The 23595-nt window shown below is 41.0% G+C and overlaps 2 protein-coding genes across 2 annotated transcripts in view; both read left to right on the top strand.

Annotated features, from left to right (window-relative positions):
- Nucleotides 1-1525: 1525 nt before the first annotated feature.
- Nucleotides 1526-23595, top strand: part of LOC132897691 (sulfotransferase 2B1-like) — a 70008-nt gene continuing 47938 nt past the window's right edge. The window contains exon 1 of the mRNA XM_060938919.1: nt 1526-1730. Within this exon, the coding sequence (XP_060794902.1) occupies nt 1598-1730 (133 nt within the window). The 5' untranslated portion in view covers nt 1526-1597. The remainder of the gene's footprint in view (nt 1731-23595) is intronic.
- LOC132898632 (zinc finger BED domain-containing protein 5-like) lies at nt 3001-21878 on the top strand. The gene is made up of 2 exons (XM_060940357.1): nt 3001-3800; nt 21836-21878. Exons 1-2 carry the CDS (start codon nt 3001-3003, stop codon nt 21876-21878), a joined length of 843 nt encoding a protein of 280 aa, XP_060796340.1.

Here is a 23595-nt window from a genome sequence, read left to right as displayed (position 1 = left end):
TTTGCGCGCAGATCCATAACGTATTGAATTTCATTTTTGCTCTGTGAAGGTCCTTCCTCCCAATTTTCCCGCAGTACATCTAAGATGCCGCGTGGCTTACGCCCATACAATAATTCAAACGGGGAGAACCCCGTGGAGGCTTGGGGGACCTCTTGCACTGCAAACAACAAGGGTTCAAGCCACTTATCCCAGGTTTTGGCACCACTGTAGCCGGGTACAATGTGTGGGTGGAGCACAGAAGACGGCAGGACAGAGATCAGGATGCCAACAATCGGCTTTTATTGCCAAACTTTTCAGCTTAACATTAAATTCAATAGCTCAGAGAGTGACTCGCGCGTGCACACACACAGACTGTCGTCTCCTCTGGATAATCACTGACTCCCCTCCGCTCTCACTCTCCCTCTTTAAGTAGGGCGCGGTTTACTGGGGAGAACACACACAAAACATAGGTTAATCACACTCAGGTGAAGCGATTCTGCCACTTACCTTCCCCAACTCCGCCCTCCTGTCACAGACCGGCGCTTGACCACGCCCTCGCTGCCACAAGTAGGTTTTTCCAGAAGAAAAGGTAGAAGTAGAAGCAGAAGTAGAAGGCGGAAATATGGCGTTTGACCGACAAGATGGCGTCTGTCACAATCTGGATCGGCTGTGACGTCACATGCAAGTGCTCTATTCACAATTGACTGTTGCCAGGGTAAGAATAATTCTGACATCTCATTATATTCTTCATCCAAAGGTGAAGTAACATCGCGCTCAGGTGACAATTCCATATTTCAATGCAAAATCGCTAGCTGCTAAACTTGGTCTACACAGGCTGTGCACTGAAACCATGCAAAGCTCGCGCAGCCTGCTGGCGCTTCCGCAGGTGACGTCACGAATCTGGCTCCAGACTCCCTTGGGATTTTTCCAGACGTGTTTTAGTTTTTTCTGCTGTAGACAGATGGCCTTGTGCAAAATTACTCTTCTAGATGAGTGTGTAAAGGGACATATATAAAAAACATAATTGGTCCAGAAGATGCACTTTAATTAAGTTCAGGTGCGTGTTGTTAACGGCGCGCGTGCTGGAGCCCGCTCGACGCACACGCAGTCCGGAGCGCGCCTTTACGTGCACGCGCCACAGCGTGCAGGACTGACTGTTATAATTATCACTGTTTCTGTTTTGGAGTCTTCGTTATGTTTTTTTTGTCTGAACATTGTTAAAGTAATACTCTGCTTTCTTTACTGAAATATAAACATGTTTCTGTAGCATTTAACTCAGTGCTGGAAAAGCAGTGTTTGGTAATGTAAAAAGTTTTTAATACTGGCTCGATAACTTAAATATTTATTCCTCTTCATTAGTCTTGGATGCAAAGAAAAGTTATTTTGTTCATTCTAAACTGGAGTGATATTTCAATGGACAACTGAAGTGACAATCAGTGAATAAAACAAAGTGATAACTGTTTCAGTGGACTGAAAGAGTCGACTCTTTTCGGAACTGAGTCAAATGATCCGAATCACTGAACAGACTCGGTTGGAGCAACAACTAAAACAACGAAGACACAAGTTCAAGTCTCAGTGCGGCGAAGCGAGAGGAGTCGAACAGTCTCTTTTTACTAAAATGGCAAAAGTAGATTTATATGCCGAATATAAAGGGGTTTATATGTCAGTGGCTTTGCACACTCCCGACAGCCTGAAATATTATGAGGATTTCACTTTCCGATCAGATGACATCCTTATCATCACCTATCCCAGTGGTTCTCAACGGGGGGCCGCGCCCCCCTGGTGGGGCGCGGAGGTACTCCAGGGGGGTCGCTTCATGTATGGAGGAAAAAAAAAAAATCTGGGGCTAACAGGCTATAGTAGCTAAGCAGATGCAACACATTTACCCATGTCAAAATGCAGGACATTGGACTATTACATACAAATCAATACTATTATAAAATCTATCATCAATCTATCATAAAATCTTGTGTGTAGGTTATTTTAAGCCCGTGACGCGAAAATGACGCAATGTCACGTGAGTGAGTCTGCATACCGTGGCCACCGTGTGAGTGCTTGCCACACACACACTAGTCTGGTTTCTTGCCGAGTTAACTCGTGCCGACTCTCGCTAGTCTACTATCATCAATCCATCGATACAGCGCAAAACCCAAACAGTCTTTTTAAAGACTACTACCCCACACTGTATTTTTGCTTTCCCCATTTCAGCTCTACCCAAATAATTTGTTGTTTTTGTTGTTTTCTTACTGCTAGTCTACTACCCCTTTGCCTTTTTCACCCTGCGTGTGAAAAATCCAACTGTCCCACACACACACACACACTCACACGAGTAAGTACACCATTCACACCTCGTTAAAATTTGCAACTATAAAATCCCCGAATAAAGATATCGATCGTGTTTCTCACTGATAAGCCCCATACGTTCCCTCTGGTTAGCCCCCTTAGCCTACTACAGACTTAGCCTACTACAGACTTATCGTTACAACTTTATTACACATGTTTATTCACAAATACTTTAACAAAATGGATAGATTTCTTGTCAAAAAACCCAAGACAACTGACGTAGGTCTACCACCAGCTGCGAGAAAGCTTTGGAGGTACGATGAATCATACCTGCAGTTTGGTTTTACTGTCACCTCTGATCTTCGTCCTCAGTGTGTCGTGTGTGCCGAGGTGCTGGCAAACGAAAGCATGAAGCCATGCAAACTTAAAAGGCACCTCGAAACGAAGCATGCTGGCCTGAAGGACAAACCGCTTGAATACTTTCAAAGAAAGCGTGATGGCCTGCATCAGCAACAGGCAACAATTTCCGTGCACAGCACTGTATCTAAGCAGTGCCTGGAGGCATCATATGTGGTGGCAAAAAGAATAGGTAAGCTAGGCAAACCGCACACTGATGCCGAGAACTTCGTTTTGCCAGCTGCGCAGGACATGTGCAGAATATTCTTCGGGGATAGTGCAGCAGCCAAATTAGGCACCGTGCCACTTTCAAATGACACAGTTGCTCGGAGAATTGCTGATATGTCCAATGATATCAGAGAGCAATTAATACAGTTTATTAAAAATAGTCCATACTATGCCTTGCAGTTGGATGAGTCTACCGATATTGCTGGACAGGCACAGCTTCTTACATATGTCAGGTATGTCAGGGATAAATTAATTGAGGAGGATGTCCTTTTTTGCCGCCCTCTTCAGTCACACACAACTGGAGAGGCCATCTTCAATGTCCTTGATTCATTTATTCGCGAGAATGGGTTGGCGTGGGACCGATGCGTTGGCTTGTGCACGGATGGCGCACGAGCAATGACGGGCCGTGAGCAAGGTCTAGCTGCTCGCGTTAAGCAGGTAGCTCCACTTGTAAAATGGACCCATTGCATGGTTCATCGCGAAGCACTCGCTGCAAAAAAAATGCCGTCTCTGTTGGAATCCGTGCTGAACCAATCAGTAAAAATGATCAACCTCATCAAGTCACGGCCGCTAAACTCTCGCTTGTTTGAGGTCCTCTGTCAGGAGATGGGGTCAGAGCACGAACAGCTGCTTCTGCACACTGAGGTTCGCTGGCTGTCCAGGGGGCGGGTGTTACAACGTTTGTATGAGCTGCGAGATGAGGTGAAGCGGTTTTTGACACAAATCAATTCAGACCTGGCGAAAAATCTGGATGACCCTTTGTGGCTGGCGTGTCTCTCCTATTTGGTCGATATATTTGACCGCTTGAATGGCTTGAACCTGTCTTTGCAAGGCCGAGAAACTCACATTTTGCTTCTCGCAGAGAAAGTGGATGCCTTCAAGCAAAAACTTGACCTCTGGTGTGGCCGCATCAGTCGGGAGAACTGTGATATGTTCCCAAGCTTTGCAGACTTTATCAGTAATGCAGGCACTTCCCACGATTTCTCATCTGTCTTTCAAGCAGCGTCAGAGCACCTGTCGGTAATGAGAAAACAGTTTGCGGCATACTTCACAGAGGATTATCGCTCTTTTGCGTGGGTTCGAGATCCATTTGTGTGTACTGCTGACGAACTTCCAGTTGACATGCAGGAACAGCTTATTGAGCTGAAGAGTGACAGTAGACTTAAGGCAGTCTTCACCTCATGCCCTCTTTTGACATTCTGGGCAGCATTGATGCAGGAGTACCCGCAACTGTGTGACGTAGCCTTGAAACTGCTCATCCCATTCGCATCGACCTACTTGTGTGAGGCAGGATTTTCAAAAATGACTGCGCTCAAAACGAAATATCGCAATCGTGCGCAAATTGAGGATGACTTGAGACTGTGCTTGTCAAACATTTCGCCAAGAATCGAGGATCTTTGTAAGGCAAAGCAGGCTCAGGTCTCGCATTAACGCAAATGCAGATCACAAAGGCACAGTAAAAAGTAAAACCTAAATTCACGCCTGGTCCCAATTCCCAGTGATATCAATAGCCAGCTAATGATAAGCCTAATAAAATACCTAATAAAAACACTAATAATAATAATAATAATAATAATAATAATGATGCCTATTAATAATAATAGCATAATAATAATAATAATAATAATAATAATAATAATAATATCAACAACCAACAACAGCAATAATAATAATAATAATAATAATAATAATAATAATAATGCCTGAAAGAACATAAGTCTTGTACTACTGCCAACAGCTTAGTAATGATAATAGGCCATAATAATAATAATAATTATAATAATTATAATTATAATAATGCCCGAAAGCAGATTAGAAATGTGGTGCTACTGCCAATTATAACAATAGCCTAATAATGATAATAGGCCTATGTATTTCTATGGAATGGATAATGCTACTACTGCTGCTACTACTACTACTACTACTACTACTAATAATAATAATAATAATAATAATAATAATCTAGCCCAGGGCTGGCTATCTATCTATCTATCTATCTATCTATCTATCTATCTATCTATCTATCTATCTATCTATCTATCTATCGGTCGATATAAGGTGCTGTAGGTCGGGTGGCGTCACTGCGGGTGAGTGTGTTTGGGGGGGGGATGGGGGCGGGGCGAGAAGAGGGGCCCCCAACTGCAATGAACCAGCTTTGGTGGGGCCCAGGTTGCAAAAGGTTGAGAACCCCTGACCTATCCTAAATCAGGTAGGGAAATTTACTCTCCACAGACTTCTCGCTTCATTGGGGATTTTGTCATGTGGTTTTTAGGACACTTGGAGAGAGTGCAAATGGACCTTTAATTCATTTATAGCACAACTACTGTCACTGAGCACATCATGACCTGACAGAATTTCCACTCAGTACACAACTAACATGATGCATATGATTAATATTTGTATGTGTTAGTGAATGGACCATTAAACTGTGTGCAGAGGATCACATTTCACGCAGGAATGAAAAACATAGCTTCAGGAATGTTGCAACTGGTCACATGCCATAACTTGCAAAGCTGTGCACAATGAAATATTACCGTGACTGAGGTCTTTTTTTTTATTTGTCACAATATATATAAATACAGTTACAATAAAATAAAACGAAAAGCAGGTAATGATAAAATTTCTAAAACTAAATCTTGTGACAGGTGGAAGCTACAGGACTTTCGTCCCAATTGATAAACTTCTATAAAAAAATTATATATAAGACTTATATAAGTCTTGATATAATTTGATCTTATTCTTCAAAACTATCAAAGTTTATGGGCTATAAAATAGGGTTCAATAGTCAAGTAAAGAGTTAATGAGGTTTGTACTGTGACAGTTGATTATGATAGTAGCTAACGGTACATGTTTCTTAAACATGTCTTGAAAGTACTGACAGTATTCAAGGCCGAGGTCAGTATTCAAGGCCGAGGTCACGGGATTTCACCATACAGACCGACCTTAAGCTGGTAAATATATTTATTTTTTTCTTTACGAAATTCTAACAGGAAACGGGAGCGCCCGAAAGGGAAAACCGAGCCGAGCCGCTATTTTGAATCCTCGGCTGTAATGCAAATGATGGCTTCCTTACAAGTGCACTTCCATGACAGGAAAACAACTACATTTTGCCGCCTACGTAGTCCCCTATTTATACAAAATTGAGTCATTCAGGATTCAGCCATGTTTTCAGCAAGTTAGACGTTTTAAGCTTTCTCCTGAAATGTTTTCTTTTATTTCTTCTTCCTCAGGGTAATAAAACTCGCTTTCGCTGTGAACACTGTCGTTATCGCTATCCATGCTGTAAAATTAATGCTATTTTCCTGAGAAATGCGAAGATAAATGTTGACAAAAAAAAAAATGCTTGTTGTTGTGAACGAGCGAGTCGCCAGAGGTCCATATTACTACCGTAGGATACGGACCCGCTCGCCAGCCAATCAGAGTGCAGGATTTGGACCGCGAAAAAAATAAGTTTATTCGCTGATATAAATTTCATTTGAACATATCCAACAGTGTTGGATATGTTCAAATGAAATTTATTTGAACATATCCACGAGGTACGAAGTACGAGGGCGTACGTTTGGTATTAACATTGGTGGGGACATAAACCCAATGCCAACCCCCAGTGGCGCCGACTTCATGTCAACATTAGAGGGTCCAGTGCCGTATTAAGCCAATGCGGTGCCCCTGGGCACTATACCTCAAGTGCCCCCCCACCACCACCACCCTGCGCGCACGCGTTCAGTAACCTCCTGCACACACAAACCTTGCCCTTTGCTGTCAAAAATAGTAGCATATACATAAACAATAGTACACATAAGGTCATTCTTCCTCATTGAAAATGTATTAAGTAGGCTACATCAGCCCATCGAATTCACTGAAAACAACCAGCGATATGCATGTAGGCATATTGAAATGTCTTATTCAAAAATGAGCAGCATATATTTGTATGTCTCAATAAAAACCTTCAAAGCATCCATACTCTATTCTATCCATATTAAAATGTCTCAATTCAAAATGTGTATCAATTCAAACAGCATCAGCAATTTAAACAGCATCCATCTATATACAATACAGCATATTCAAATGTGTCAATTCAAAATGTGTATCAATTAAAATCAGGGCTTTGAACCGGTTCAAGGAACGAAAACGAAAACCGGGAACTTTTTCTATTTCACATGGAACAGAAACGAAACCAGAAACTTTATTATTTTTTATGTTCCGGAACAGAAACGCTTATTAAAAATAATGGTAACCGGTTAATACCGGTTTTTATTTCGTTCCTCAAAGTTTCTGTAGCCTACAAATAGTCATTCTTCTCCTGCGCAAGTTTCTATGACCCGCTGGGGTTCACTTCCTGTGTGACGTTCGCTGATTGAATGGAGAGAGCGGGAAGATGGACTGCCATCACGTCTCCATTACTGAGTGTCTGAGCAAAGAAGAGCCTGAACGATGCAACCTCCCTATTGGCTGTTTGTAAAAATGTATCAGTTGTTGCCCCTCCCACGGGAATCATCGCGGACTCGAGAGACGAGACCTGACGAGTTAGTTCATTGGTAGCAGAACAAAATGTCTGGACACAAATCGGGTTTTCAGAAAAGGAAAGAAAATAAACGGCGTAGGACAAATGGTTAGTTTTCTGAGGCAGCCCGCCGTGGCTGCAGGCTTTCAGTTGCGTCATTGAATGGTTACTTTTCTGAGGCAGCCCGATTTATTATAGCCCATTTAGTTAAAATAGTTGATATAAAATGTTTATAGTTATAGTTATGTGATGGTTGTCCTGATTTAGACTGTTTTTTTTTGGGGGGGGGGGGGGGGGGGGTTGCGCGATGTTGCACCCGGGTCCAGATTAGGGCAGAACCGGCCCTGGCTACATTTCAGGTGTAGTTTGTTTTATGTATGTATGTACTTGCATAGATGTGTACTTGGTCTTCCAATATGGCGCCTAACAAAATCTCGCGGTGCGGTGACGTCATGCGGTAGCCCTCTATAGGGCCTGACTAGCCTTTGGTAACACACTAAACGAATTCTCTTTCATTTTTGGCACTTTTTCTGTTTGTGTAGATGGGAAGACATATTGAGAATCCAAATCACCAACATTTGAAATAATTGTTTTGAATTATTTCTTGTCTTATTTAATGAAGGTTGTAATAGAATTAGCCTACATTTGGCTTAAGCTGGATGAGACAGAGACATAATTTTATAGCCATTTGTTAAACAGCTGACAGGGAACGTAATTAACCGTTCCGGGAACGAAATTTTTTTTGTTCTAACCGGTTCGGGAACGTCTATTTAATGGTGGAACCCAAAACCGGAAACGTTAAAATTCCGTTTCTGTTCGGAACGAACCAATAGGAAAAAAATTCCGGTTCAAAGCCCTGATTAAAATAGCATCGATCTAGGCAACATATTCAAATGTCTCAATTCGAAATATAAATTCAAATAACATCCAGTACGGCATATTCAGATGTACAATGTACATATGTGTATCAATTCAAAGAGTATCTGTTCTGTATGAACCTAGCCATGTTCTCCCCATAGCGCAGGATCAGTTGAAATAGAGAAGTGTTCTACTGGCGTCGGCTGCGCTGGGTTGACATCCATAACACCCTCGTCTTCCTTCTCGTCACCATGGTGTCAACTGATCTCTACCTGGCTTAAAGTGGCTTCGCACATCCCCTCCTCCCCGGCTTCAGCGCTGGTAGTGACAGCAGTTGTCGATGTTTTTATTAAAAAAAAAAAAAAACGATCTAACACTGGAACATTTTTAATTGCAGCTACACGCCTGGAGTCTTTCTCTTTTTTAATTTTCTCTTCGCACAACCACTCAATTGATGTCTGTCCATTTTTCATTTCTACCGCGGTTTTTAAAAAATTGATACATTTCACCGTAGGTGGACTGGCTCAACTGACAGGTTGAGGAAAGGGGGATTAATGGTCACATAGGCCACTCTTGCTCAGAATTATGATTATTGTTGTTGTTGTTCTTATGAAATTAGTGTTCACAATGAATTATATATGACTATTTAACAATGTCAAGTGTATAACCATTTTAAGTGTACAAACAATCACGAAAAATATTTCTAAAGTTTCTGTCATGTGGTGCCCCCCCCCGGCTGTGAGTGGTTAGTGCCCCTGGGCACTGTGCCGCAGGCCCATATAGTTAATCTGGCCTTGGAGGGTCACAATATTTTGTTCCGTTGTGTTCCACACAATCTAATCTAATCTGAACACTGCGTTCCATGAGGCTGGCAGGGGGAGTAGGCTCTCTGCTGTGTAATCTTTAACTAGTTTTAGAATGCTAGTTTAAACTGATATGTGATTGATCGAACGGTAAAACAGGATGAAGGCTCTAGAACTTTGACACGTTGAAAGGTTACAATTTTACTTGGCAACAGAATGTATCTGAATTCTGATTGGTTGTTGTTATATTATTGCCCTTTTGTTATCTTCTTGAGCCCAGAGGGGAGGGAGAGGGGTCTGCTGAAGTGCAGATCAAGTCAACTTTATTGTCAAATATGCTATACATCAGGGCTGCCAACTTTTCAAAATTCCTTGGAGTGAGATTTTTTTTTTTTTGGGGGGGGGGGGGGGGGGGGTCGACAGCAAAATTTTTCCGCACACCACGCAGTAAGTGGGAATTTTGTATTCAGTTTGATGTTCACTTGTCCCCCTGCATTCTGGTGTTTTGTTTGTGGGTCGTCCAGCTGGAGATGCCCAATGAAGGGGAGTGTTGAGATTTTGGATTTAGTAGATGTTCCTGCATTCTGGTGGATTTTTGGAGTGGCCTGCTGTGCCATACCTACATTCTTACACACCCTGACTTGCCAGGCCTTCAGCTTGTGGCCAACAAAAGCACCAAGTTTTGGCTTAAAAGCCCCCACACTAGAAAACTACAGATGACTGCCAATGTTCCTGTAGCCCTATAGACCTGTGTTTCAGATTTAAAGGCAAGTTCATGTTTGAAAATATTTCATCAGCTAAGCCTAAACACCTTCTGAATTGAAACTAAATGTTAAGTTTTTAATAACTGTTGCAAAAATAAGATTGTCCCTCACTGACTATTCATTATGCATTTAAGGGCTTTCCCCACCACTGGGTTCAGCAGAAGATTGGCATGGGGAAAAATATCAACAGCAAAAGAACAAATAAAATGCTTAAACAGTAAGCAAAATGTGCATGTGCTACAAGAAACATTAAAATGATTAAGTTTGAACAGTATTGAAACACAAAAAGCTGAACCTTGGCCATAGGTGGGAATGTGCACACAAAGTTGGGCTTAAAAATTCTGGTCATACTTAAATAAGCTATATTAATATATTTCTTATTAATTTATTTCTTATCTATGTTTCTTATTAGTAATAGAGCATTCGTCAGGGCCTGTTATCTGACAAATATTCTCTACCTGTCTTGCCCTCTTTGAAACCCTATCTCCTCAGCATATTGTTCTCTGTCTTTTTTTTAATTATTCACAAGTTCAAGTTCTTTGATATTACAGGTGACCATGCTTTATTTACTTTAACTGAGCAATTACATACATCATAAATAATTAAAATAAATACCCTGTAAATAAACAATAGGTATGGTGGCTAATGGCTCTTCTTGCATTTGTAATATTATCTCTGACTTGCTTTATTTTACAACATTTCCAGTATGGCTTCAAATAAAGTAATAAAGTATGATAACATACAGTAAACAAACTAAAAATGCGCCTTAATAAATGTGTGCTAAGGAGGTGCTCTCCCGTGCTGCTTGTTGGGGAAGATAGAGGTTGTGGCACAGCAGTAGGCCTATAATGATTTATCATGCCTAGTACACAGCTCTCGATATGGCATTAAATATTCTCACAACACTTATAGGCTAAAACGATTAAGAAACTTTATATAAGTTCATAATTACGCCAGTAACACCACACATTGGCGTGCATATGTACAAACCTGTCTGAGACACCCGTCTTCAACTCGGATACCTTCTTCTCTCTCCTCTTCCTCTAAATTGACGGTAGGCAATTATCCAACTTCCGGCGAGTGCAGCATCATTAGATGCGCCACCTACCATAGGGGAATGTGTACAGAAGGGAACACTTCTCTGCCTGTTTAGCCGTGCGTAAGGTGTACCGTAATTGATCAATCGCAAGTGGTTGGCGCGACGCAATGGGTAGCCTAGATCAGATAGATAAACTAGATTTTTTTTCTAGCGTGAGAAATCGGAAGTATGGTGTGTGAGCGTGTGAAGACAATCAAATGCGTGTGTCTCACGCTCATTACGTGAGAGCTGGCAGCCCAGTATACATGCTCGACATACAGCACAGATGAAATTTCAGTCCTCTCTGACCCATGGTGCAAACAGGCAATGCAATAAATAAAAATAGAATAATTGAAAAAACAGACAGTATAAACACTCTAGATAAGAGCCAGACATAGACTAAACACACACACACACACACACACACACACACACACACACACACACACACACACACACGTAAATTGGTGCAAATAAACAGTCAAGGGCACTTGAGGTATAGCAGGTAAACATGAAATAAGCAGTATAAACAATAAACTAATGGCTGTTAAGGTGAGGTAGTGCGGAATAGTGCAAATGAGTGAGGTAAAGTGAAATGTGCAGTCCCTGAGTTCAGTGTGTTAATGAACGTTGCAATTATGTGTGTGTGTGTGTGTGTGTCTGCTCCTCCTACTCAAGCGAGTAGGATGCTTCTTTGCTTTGCTCCTGCTTTCTTAATCTTTATTTCTATACTTTACTTTCTCATTGATTTTCCACTATTTTATTTTTTTATTTTTTTTTATTTTTCATCTTTATAAGCTTTTAATTTAATTTTAATTTAATTTCCACTATTTTTTTTTAAATGCCAAGAAGCAAAAAATCCTGCAGAAAATGCATGGAATTAGAACAGAGGATTTCTATTCTGGAATCAAAGATTAATGCTCTGCCAAAGACGGACGAATTAAAAGCGATATCTCAGGAAAGGAGTACTGAAACAGTGGCTGAGAATGCAGAGATTGCACTCCGACAGACTGAGGACATTGCAGACCAAGTGGAAGAATTCATAACTCAACCTGTAAGTACTGAAAACTGGCAAATGATGGGTGCCAAGCCCAAAAACAAAAACAGAAGAATAATTACTTCAACACCAGCTCGTTCTACAAATTACAATAGGATCTACAATCCTATGGAAAATCCACAGCCCATAAGGCTTCAGAACAAATTTGAATGCCTCAGGGATGTGGAAGAGGATTTGTCAAGTGGACAAACACATAGTAAAAAGAGATCACACCAAGATCGAAGAGCTGTGAGAAGAGGCAAAAAGCAGCTTGTAACACCACCTGATCCCACAACCCTTGTTCTTGGTGATTCCACTGTAAGACAATTAAAAGGTTATGAGATGATTATTTGTTGTCTTCCAAATGCATCCATCTCTGACACCAAAGACAGCATTTTGAAACTCATGTCCGAGCATAAAACTATTAAACGTATTGTTGTGCATGTGGGAGCAAATGATGCTTTCAGAGAACAGCTGTTTGTCCAAGATGATTTCAGAAAACTTTTTTCTGAGCTCTATAAGACTGGAATTCAATCTTTTATCAGTGGCCCACTCCCAGTGAGAGGAAGTTTTGCTTTTTCTCAACTCTTCAGTCTTAACACCTGGCTTGGAAAAACTTGTTCTTCATTTGGTATGAATTTCATAGACAATTTTAACCTTTTTTGGAATCGCAAAGAATTTTACAAGCCAAATAGCACTGAACTCAGCTGGATTGGAGCCAAAGTCTTAGCAGACCACTACAAACTTGCAATCTTTTCTCAGCCAGCACCGAGGAAAACAGTTGATAAGATGTCGCAGACTGACATAGTTACAAAGCCTAAACAATCATCTTTGCAAGTCGTCATCAAGGACACACAAACATCTGACTTGCAGGCCTCCCAACATTCAAGGACAGACGACTCCACTTCTCCTCGGATGGATTTCCCAAATAGCATGAAAAAATTGCTCCCAATGGCTACACTTTCTTTTTCCAGCCCAAATCTGTCGCGACAAGCAGTGTATCCAGTTCATCAAAATTGTGTTCGTCCAGGACTTTCAGCTGGCTACAAATCTTTTTCACCATCCAAAAGATACGTCATCTCCAATCCTTTCACCCTCAAACCAAATGGAACATTTAGAAAGTCTTGTTTGATGTACTCTGGGTCCCTGCAAATGGTAGTGTTGAAAAAAAGCTGGGACCCGATGTTGACACTATTCCTGTGTTGATAAGAAACAGAAAACATAGAGCACATTTAACCCTGGGGGTGAACCAATCTAATCTCCTTCCTGTTTTAAAACAGCATCAGAGTGCACAACCAAATATTGCTTCTAGAATTTCTGTAAAGCTAGCTCTTCTGAACATTAGATCACTTTTAAACAAGTCATTTTTAATTAATGATCTTATTTGTAAACACAATCTTGATTTTTTGCTTCTAACTGAAACCTGGCTGGATCAAGCAAATAGTGCTACCACCCTTATCGAAGCAGCTCCCCCAAATTTTAATTTTTTGAATGTTACCCGACAAGGGAAAGGCGGAGGGATCGCAAATATATTCAAAGTCTCTTTTCAATGTAAACAATCCTCACTTGGTGATTTTATGTCCTTTGAACACTTATGTGCACTTGTTACATGCTCTCCTAACATATTTAACCCCGCCGACAGTAGTCGGAGGGGTTATTATTTTCACCTGCGTCAGTCTGTGTGTGTGTGTGTATCTGTCTGTCTGTCTGTCTGTCTGTGTGTCTGCAAGATATCTCAAGAACCAATGGATCGATTTGGACCAAATTTTGTACATGTGTTGCCAATCACCCAGGAAGGAAACCATTAAATTTTGGAGGTCAAAGGTCAAGGTCATGGCAGAACTTCGAAATTTTCGCCCAATGTATTTTAATAGGGAAAAGGCGGGGTTTGCACTCGTTAGAGTGTCCCTGTCTAGTATTATTAACTATTTATAGGCCTCCGAGACATTCAGCCAAAGTCTTTCTTGAAGAGTTTGGTGAACTGTTATCAGTCATTTGCTTAGAGTTTGATTGTCTTATTATATCTGGGGATTTTAACTTGCATGTAGATAATACTGATAACATTTATGCCAAAGAACTATTTGCAATTATTGATAACTTTAACCTGGTACAACATGTACAGGGACCGACCCACTCTCGTGGTCATACTCTTGACCTCGTCATCACAAAGGGTCTTACTGTTTCTTATACTGTTGTTGACCTGGCCTTATCTGATCATTTCTGTGTTTTCTTTGAAGTTTCTATGTCTCCTCACATTCAGAATAGCTCAACGACTATTGGTAGGAGAGTCATAAAAGACAACACATGTGCTCTTTTTGAGCAAGCTCTCTCTCAGAACTCAACCAAAATGTCAGACTATGTAGATGATTTACTGGAATTTTTAAATTTAAATATGACCCAAATTATGGATGATATTGCTCCATTCAAAATAAAAAGAGTCAATGATAAGCAGAAAGCACCATGGAAGCAGTACCCAGCTGTTAAACTGCTAAAGAGAGAATGTAGAAAGACTGAAAGAAAATGGCGCAAATCTAAACTTCACATCCATTATCAAATCCATAAAGAGACTTTAACACAATGTCAGAATTTTGTTTAATTGATTATGAGACTCTTGAAAAAACTGTACAAAATCTCAGTTCCTCAACATCTGAACTGGACATTCTGCCCACCAACTTTTTTAAGTCTGTTCTTCATCTTATAATTACAGATGTGCTTCAAATTATAAATACATCCTTGGAGACTGGCGTTGTTCCTGTGTCCCTAAAAAAGCTGTTGTAAAGCCCCTTCTTAAAAAAAATAATCTGGATCCTTCAGTGTTAAATAACTACAGGCCAATATCAAATCTACCATTCATCGGGAAAATCCTGGAAAAAATTGTCTTCAATCAATTAACTGCCTTCTTGATATCAAACAGCCATTTTGATAATTTTCAGTCAGGATTTCGTGCCAATCATAGCACTGAAACAGCGCTGATTAAAGTTATAAATGACATACGTCTTAATACTGATGCAGGCAAAACATCGGTCCTGGTATTACTGGACCTCAGTGCAGCTTTTGATACTGTTGATCACAACATACTGCTATATCGACTTGAACACTGGGTTGGATTGACTGGTAAAGTTATCAATTGGTTAAAATCATACTTAAAAGATAGAAGCTTCTTTGTTACCCTGGGAAATTGTTCCTCAACGTCAATGCCCTTGACCTGTGGTGTCCCCCAGGGGTCGATTCTTGGACCATTACTTTTCAACCTTTATATGCTCCCACTTGGGCAAATTATCAATAAAAATTCAATTTTGTATCACTGCTATGCAGATGATACCCAAATTTATTTTGCTCTATCACCTAATGATTGTGCCCCCCTTGAATGTCTCTACCAGTGTATCGATCAAATCAATAGCTGGATGTCACAAAATTTTCTTCAGCTGAACACAGATAAAACAGAAGTAATTCTATTTGGAAAAAAAGATGAAGGACTCAGGATTACCACTATTCTTGACACAAAAGGGATTAAAACTAAAGAAATGGTTAAAAATCTTGGTGTTTTCATTGAGAGCGAGCTAAACTTTGACAGTCACATGAAAGCAATCACTAAAACGGCATTTTATCACCTAAAAAACATTTCCAAACTAAGAGGACTTATGTCAAAAAATGATCTGGAAAAACTAATACATGCCTTCATCTCTAGTAGGGTTGATTACTGCAATGGCCTTTTCACAGGCTTGCCAAAAAAGACCATCAAACGACTTCAGCTGGTTCAAAATGCAGCAGCGAGGGTTCTCACACGAACAAAAAGAACAGAGCACATTACTCCAATTCTAAGGTCCCTTCACTGGCTTCCAGTAAGCTACAGAATTGACTTTAAAGTATTGCTGCTGGTGTACAAATCTCTAAATGGTACAGGGCCCAATTACCTCTCTGATATGTTGCAGCGGCCTAACCCAATCAGATCTACCAGATCGCAACAGAAAAATTTACTATTAAAACCAGTTGTTAAAACAAAGTGTGGTGAAGCAGCTTTTAGCTACTATGCAGTACAGCTATGGAACCAACTGCCAGAGGACATTAAAAATGCTCCTGCTGTTGGCAGCTTCAAATCTAGGTTAAAGACCAAGCTGTTTTCAGATGCTTTCTGTTAAATAATTAATATTTTTACATTTTTTATAATCTTTACTTTCTCTGCATGTTTTAACTTTACTTTAACTTTATTCTATTTTATTCCGCTGGTTTCTTTTTCTTTTTCTCCTTTTTCTTTTTGGCATTTTATTATTTTATTTCTACTATTGTTTAATTCTTATTATTTTCTTTTAATTATTTTAATTCTTTTAATTAATTGTTTTAGAATAAAATAAAATTATTTTATGTAATTTTATTTCTCTATTGTTTACTGTTTTTGTTTTTACTTCTGTAAAGCACATTGAACTGCCATTGTGTATGAAATGTGCTATATAAATAAACTTGCCTTGCCTTGTGTGTGTATGTGTTGGGGGGGGACTGTGAGGGTGACATGTCAGATGCTGAAGGGGGGCAGGGGGGAGTGCGAGCAGAATCTGTGGCAGGGGGCAGAGGGGGGAGGAGAGGCAGATTACAGGGAGGGAGTTGAGCCTCCTGACCGCCTCATACATGTCAACCTTTGGTCAATCAAACCTATATAACCAACCTCCAAAATCCGTATTTCCCTTAAAATCCGTATAAGATGCAAATTAAAATAATTTACCTAAAATTTGAATGATAATTAACAATGATATATGAGCAATTCCAGCGTTATGGACGTGACACTTGAACTCAAAATGGCAACAAATGACCCAGTACATGTTTTATTGTCTCCCAGTATTTAAACAGGTGTTGCATATTTTAAGGCTGTACCATACTGGAGAAGTGATAGAACAAGAACAATTCCCATAGTACATCTAGGGCATGCCAGAAAATGCCAATAAAAGATGCGTTATGGATGTGACAGAAAAAGTATCACTTTTCTTGGGTGACTGTACATTTTTATCAAACTCTGTGAAATTGTAAACCTAATGTCGAAATGGAGATATCCATTTGATAGAGGGGTCCAAGGTGAATATTAAAAAATCTTTGTTTAAAATATTTTGTATTTCATGCCGAGTTTCGGAAGGAAAAGTCAGCGTTATGGATGTGACGAAATTCCGTTATGGATGTGACGCGTCTGAAATAGACATGGCATATGTTTAGAAAATCAGCAATTTAACCACCATAACCCTTTGAAAAACTCTCTAAATATCAGCTAAAACTATCAAAGTTCTTAAATAATATTTAGGATGGCTATTGTTTTGCTGTTTTGTGGATTTTTGCATACATTTCTGTGGCTTGTGGGAATAATATAGAATTGTACATGATCAAAGTTGATTTTAGCTTGGGTTTTACATTATAAGAAAGAAAGACTGACAGTGACACATTAGGTTGGTTACAAACTGGTTCAACTTATTCACATCTGTAAAATACAGGCCTAGGTGAGATCTCTGGGAGTGGTTTTGATGTATTACATGTTGCTTTATTTTTGCATGGTGAGGTTGACATTTACATGGAATTGCCCATATCCAAGTTACTTTTTATTCAATATTAATAACAATAAACCTTCAGAATGAATACAAAGCTCCAATGTTCAACAAAAACACAGTGTCACTCTAATGTTCTGAATTGTACTCCATGACAGCTTTTGTTAGCACTCTGCACCAATACCTCACTAGGCTGCATGTCACAGCAAGTGTCTGTGTTGATCTTGCCGGAGTGCCCATTCAGAATCTTTTCAGTCGCTATTGAAAGTCGCTCAGGTGGAAATACGCGTTTCAAACAAAATGTTACTTCCCGGTTGGCGGGATTCTCGCAATGCAGTGTGCGCATGATCAAAAGTGGAACGAAGTCTCACTACCACAAGATAACGCGCGATTTCATAAGACTCTTTACTGGCTGTTTGTGCTTTCTGTGGTGTACAGTACGTTTGTAAATGTTATGCGCTCTTTTATCGTCATGGGAATTGATTATAGCTCTAAATAAATATTGAAGTTTTTTTAAAGAATCCATATAACTTTATTTGTACGCCCGTATACTATGTTTATTGAATCAAATCCGTATAAAATACGGACATTCCATATAGGTTGACATGTATGCCGCCTGGTGAAAGAAACTGTTCTTGAGCCTGCTGGTTTTGGCCCTGAGACTCCGCAGTCTCCTCCCTGATGGCAGCAGACTGAAGAGGCTGTGAGATGGGTGGGTGGGGTCACCTGCAATCCTGATGGCTTTGCGGGTGAAGCGGGAGTTATAAACATCCATTAGAGAAGGGAGAGAGACACCAATGATCCTCTCGGCTGCTCTCACGATGCGCTGCAGAGTCTTACAGCAGGACACGGTGCAGGCGCCGTACCACACGGTGATGCAGCTGGTCAGGATGTTCTCGATGGTGCCCCTGTAGAATGTGTGCATGATGGGGGCTGGGACTCTTGCTCTCCTCAGTTTGCGGAGGAAGTACAGACGCTGTTGGGCTTTTTTGGCCAGTGATGTAGTGTTGTTGCTCCAGGACAGGTCTTCAGAGATGTGCACACCCAGAAACTTGGTGCTGCTCACCCTCTCCACTGCAGCACCGTCAATAGATAGTGGAGCATGCTGGGTGTGTGCTCTCCTGAAGTCCACAACAATCTCCTTCGTCTTCTCCACGTTCAGGCGGAGATTGTTGTCCTTGCACCACATGGCCAAGCGGCTCACCTCACTCCTGTAGATTGTCTCATCGCCATTGTTGATGAGACCCACTACAGTCATGTCATCCGCAAACTTAATGAAGAGATTAGAGTTGGGTGTTTGTGTGCAGTCGTGGGTCAGCAGAGTGAAGAGGAGGGGGCTCAGCACACATCCTTGGGGGGCCCCCCGTGTTCAATGTGATGGTGCTGGAGGAGTTGCTGCCGACCCATACAGTCTGTGGTCTCCCCGTCAGGAAGTCCAGCAGCCAGTTGCACAGGGAGGTGTTGAGTCCCAGCTGGTCCAGTTTATGAATGAGCTGCTGAGGAATGATCGTGTTGAATGCTGAGCGAAAGTCTATGAACAGCATTCTGACATACGAGTCTTTTGTCTCCAGGTGGGTGAGGGCTGAGTGGAGGGCAGCGGAGATGGCATCACCGGTCGAATGGTTGGACTGATATGCAAACTGGAAAGGGTCCAGGGCAGGGAGGGCAGACTAGATATGCTGCATGACTAGCCGCTCGAAGCACTTCATGAGGATGGGAGTGAGTGCGACAGGGTGGTAGTCATTGAAGCAGGAGGGAGATGGCTTCTTCGGGACTGGGATGATGATGGTGGCTTTGAGGCATGTGGGGACAACAGCTTGGCTCAACGAGATGTTGAAGATGTCTGTAAAGACATCTGTGAGCTCCTCGGCACAGTCTCTCAGGACACGACCAGGAATGTTATCAGGACCCGGGGCTTTCCGTGCATTTGTTGTCCTGAGAGCTCTCCTCACACTGTCAGGGGACAGCGTCAACACCTGGTCACCGGGAGGTGGTGGGGTCTTCTGTGCGGTGGTGCTGTTGTCTGCCTCAAAGCAAGCGAAAAAGTTGTTCAACTGATTCAGCAGAGACGTGGAGTTGTCACAGGTCTGCGGCGAGGGCTTGTAGTCTGTGATGGTCTGAATCCCTCGCCACAGGTTCCTGGTGTCTCTGCTGTCATTGAAATAGTGTTCTGGTTGAGGAAAATTGTGCAAAATGTATTTCTTCAATTCAGAACACGCTTAATTTCTGATCAAGAAGGCGGAGGCTGTTATGCTTATTAAGTGAAAATGTCTTATTTGCAGAGGTGGACAAAGTCCCCAACTTTATTACTTAAGTCAAAGTACAGATCCCCCTGGTTAAATGTTACTCCACTAAGTTGTACAGTCAAATTTTTACTCAAGTTAAAGTATTGAAATACTTGCTTTTAAAAATACTTAAGTATTAAAAGTACATTTTCTGTCAACGCATTGTTATATTATTGCCACAATGCTTACAAAACCTAATGCCGTTACCAAAGACAGAAATGTGAATTCACAAAATGAACGCATGCTGTGCCATCATGGTGGTTTAATGTTAAGCTAGCTAATCAGTGAAACTCCACCTGACATGCTAGCAAACTCTTTTCAAACTCAAAATCACAATGGGTAGCTAATGCTACTAGAAAAGAGAGATTTCTACATTCTGTTTATTTGGCAAGATTATGCTGAAACATATATTTCTGAAAGGACTTCAGATAAGTTAACGTTATTCATGTTAGCGTAACTCCATTTTTACATGCTAACTAACAGTGTCCAAGTTAACTAGCTATGTGTTAACGTTAGCCGTGGACAAGGCGATGGCAACTTGGTGGGCAAATCCATAGAAAGTCATTTGACTAACCAGACTGCATAGCTATTACAATGTTATCGCTAGCTCTAAAAGCACAGACAACTTCGTTGCAAGCTTTCTCTTGGAATAAAACATTTATATACCTCAAGATGCTTCTGCCAGTTGGATGGCGAGTTTTTTGTAGGCCGTGATGTGGTTCGTTTTCAGCAAACAAAGCAAATGTTTAAAATGAAATGAATCTTGAATCCTTTCAGAAAGCTGAAACATGGGTTCCAGGCATAGCCATGAGTGCTTGCATTCTCCAGAAAAACTGTCTCCTTCCATTCTGCCATCAACTGATCGTGTTCAAATAATGCTGCTGAGAAATCATTGAACTTGATTTTATACAGGTCTATGGACATGACGTGACCTTAGTGATTTACTGATGGGCTGTCTCAGTGTCACCTGCGAAAAAACCAATCACGTTTTAGAAAAGAAAAGGAAAAAAAATCCACTTTCATAGCCAGTTCATAATAACAAGTAATGAGGACCTTGACAGAAATGTAGTGGAGTGAAAAGTACAATATTTGCCTTTCAAATGTAGTGAAGTTAAAGTCATAAGTTAAAAAAAAACAAACAAACACCTTTTTTTGGAAAAAAAAGTAAGAAAGAATATGTGCGATGGATGTCACAGGGTCAGATACATAGAGAAGAACATCATCCGCATATAAGGAAATTTTGCGCTCCTTATTTGCTCTCAAGATTCCCTTAATATCTGTATGCCGCCTAATGGTAGCTGCAAGAGGTTCCATAACCAGTGCAAAGAGTAATGGGGACAGGGGGAAGCCCTGTCTAGTCCCGCGCTGAAGAGGAAAATATGGTGAATAAGTGTCATTAGTTCTAACTGAAGCCATAGGGGAGGTGTACAACAATTTAACCCAAGAAATGTGTTCCCGTAACCAAACTGCTTGCTTCATCTCATCTCATCTCATCTCATCTCATCTCATCTCATCTCATCTCATCTCAATATCTCTAGCTGCTTTATCCTGTTCTACAGGGTTGCAGGCAAGCTGGAGCCTATCCCAGCTGACTATGGGCGAAAGGCGGGGTACACCCTGGACAAGTCACCAGGTCATTACAGGGCTGACAACCAAACTGCTTAAGAACATAAAACAAGTAATTCCATTCCACACGATCAAAAGCTTTCTCAGCGTCCAGAGATAAGAGCCTCTGAACACTGAGATGAGGACGATGTGTAAAGGATATTAAATATATGCCTGATATTAAAAAATAATTGTCTATTTTTGATAAATCCAGTTTGGTCACATGACACAAGGGAGGGTAAAACAGACTCAAGATGGAGAGCCAACACCTTAGCCATTATCTTAACATCAAGGTTAAGGAGACTTATGGGACGGTAGGAGGAACAATTAAGGGGATCCTTGCCCTTTTTCAAAAGCAAAGATATTGATGCCTGGCATAGGGTTGGGGGGAGGCACTGGGATTTTATGCTATCATCAAATACATCTTTTAGCAGAGGGCTTAGTTTTGCTGAAAACTTTGTATAAAATTCTGTAGGAAAGTTTTTTGCTCTCTGTAGGCACAACATGGATGCAGGAGGTCATTCCTCTGATCTGCAGTGAGGGAGAACTCACTCCAGTGCACACTATACCAAACTGGGACCGGGTTCCATGGCTGGAAGAGCACAGGGCCAAAATACTCAATGTGGAGCAGAGGCCTTCTCCACGCATCTTTGCGACCCACTTCCATCATGGCATGATGAACAAGTCCTATTTTACAGTCAAGCTAAAAGTATTAGCATACACTTCCAATTCTGTTCTGACTAACATGATAGCCAGTCCTCCGGGTGCTCCGGTTTCCCCCACAGTCCAAAGACATGCAGGTTAGGTTAACTGGTGACTCTAAATTGACCGTAGGTGTGAATGTGAGTGTGAATGGTTGTCTGTGTCTATGTGTCAGCCCTGTGATGACCTGGCGACTTGTCCAGGGTGTACCCTGCCTTTCGCCCGTAGTCAGCTGGGATAGGCAGCTTGCCTGCGAAGTTGTAGAACAGGATAAAGCGGCTAGAGATAATGAGATGAGATGATAGCCAGTGTGTAGGTACCTGTCCAGGAAAGCAAGCATGCCCAAAAGTATTGCTATTCTGGCTTTCAGTACCTTATATTCTTACATTAATTTTCAGTTTGCACAATTCCTAAGTCCTCTTTTTAGAAATGAAATGCACGTCATATTTATTTCTTTTTAGTTCAAGACTTTGGGATTATAAAGTTCTATCTGTTTGCCAAAATGAGTTATTGTTCTATTTTATTGAGTATCTGTACTTCAAGTAAAGTACAGATACTCAAAAAGTGTACTTAAGTACAGTACTCAAGTAAATGTACTTCGTTACTGTCCACCTCTATTTATTTGATAAAAAGGTGTCTGAGTCATGAACACTGTCCACATCACCATTGGGTTGTTGTTGTTTACATGTGTCATGTTACACGAACTTGGTCAGGGCTCTGCAGGTCTTAACTGAAGCACTTCAAATTGAGGGTTAGCGGGCTGCTAAAGTTTGCAGGCACTTCACAAGCAAGACTAGGTGCAATGTTAGCCAACATTAGCACAATTTGATATGATTTAATAATGTCTTTGTGACCTTACTGAACACCAGTTGTCAGTATCAAGTCGGATTGTTATTTACATGTCACACAAACTTAGAAAATGGTCATATTCGTATGTTGTCAGTTTTACACACTGAATATGAACTGTTGTTCACTGATTCATTTTACAAGCTAGTCTAATGTTACATTCCTCAAGGACCGTTTGCTAGCTTACTAGCTAGCAGCCTGTGACTGCACTGCAACCGCAAGTGGTAGCCAAACCTGCATGCTGTTTTCGCGACCACGCCCCCAGAGTAAATATTCATGGTGAGTGAATTTTGCATGGTGTTTCACCCAGTGGAAACCTACAGTAACCATTTGTGTACCGCGCACGGAGCGTGGTTTTTTTTTTTCTTCTTCAATCAGAAATATTGGTAGGGACATATCAGCTGTCGTTTGATATTGGTAGGGATACATCCATACCGTCCATACCCAATTCTACACCTATGTCTAACACACACCCCTTGTCTCATGATACCTCCCATTCGACACCCTCATCCAAGTGACATGTTTGTAAGTAAATAAATAACCAACCAACACACTTTTGCATACTGTGGCGCTACTTGGCATGCAGTTCCCTATTATTTTCACAAAATAGCTGTCTATATCTTATGCACTTTACCAACTCACTTCAAACACCTTTCATAAAGGGATGCATCATAAATAATGGAGAAACCCACCACAGCTATGATCAATT

This window comes from Neoarius graeffei, chromosome 14 (assembly GCF_027579695.1).
Source record: "Neoarius graeffei isolate fNeoGra1 chromosome 14, fNeoGra1.pri, whole genome shotgun sequence".
In the NCBI taxonomy this organism is placed as follows: Eukaryota; Metazoa; Chordata; class Actinopteri; order Siluriformes; family Ariidae; genus Neoarius; species Neoarius graeffei.
Note: the sequence above shows the minus strand (reverse complement) of the source record. Positions and strands in the feature narration are given on the sequence as shown.

What these genes read in the sequence shown, in the direction of transcription:
- LOC132898632 (XM_060940357.1), top strand. Translation starts at nt 3,001, where the DNA reads ATGTCCAATGATATCAGAGAGCAATTAATACAGTTTATTAAAAATAGT. An exon ending in CTCTGGTGTGGCCGCATCAG is followed by an intron (nt 3,801 to 21,835) that starts TCGGGAGAACTG and finishes TGCTCTCTGTAG; the next exon opens with GCACAACATGGATGCAGGAG.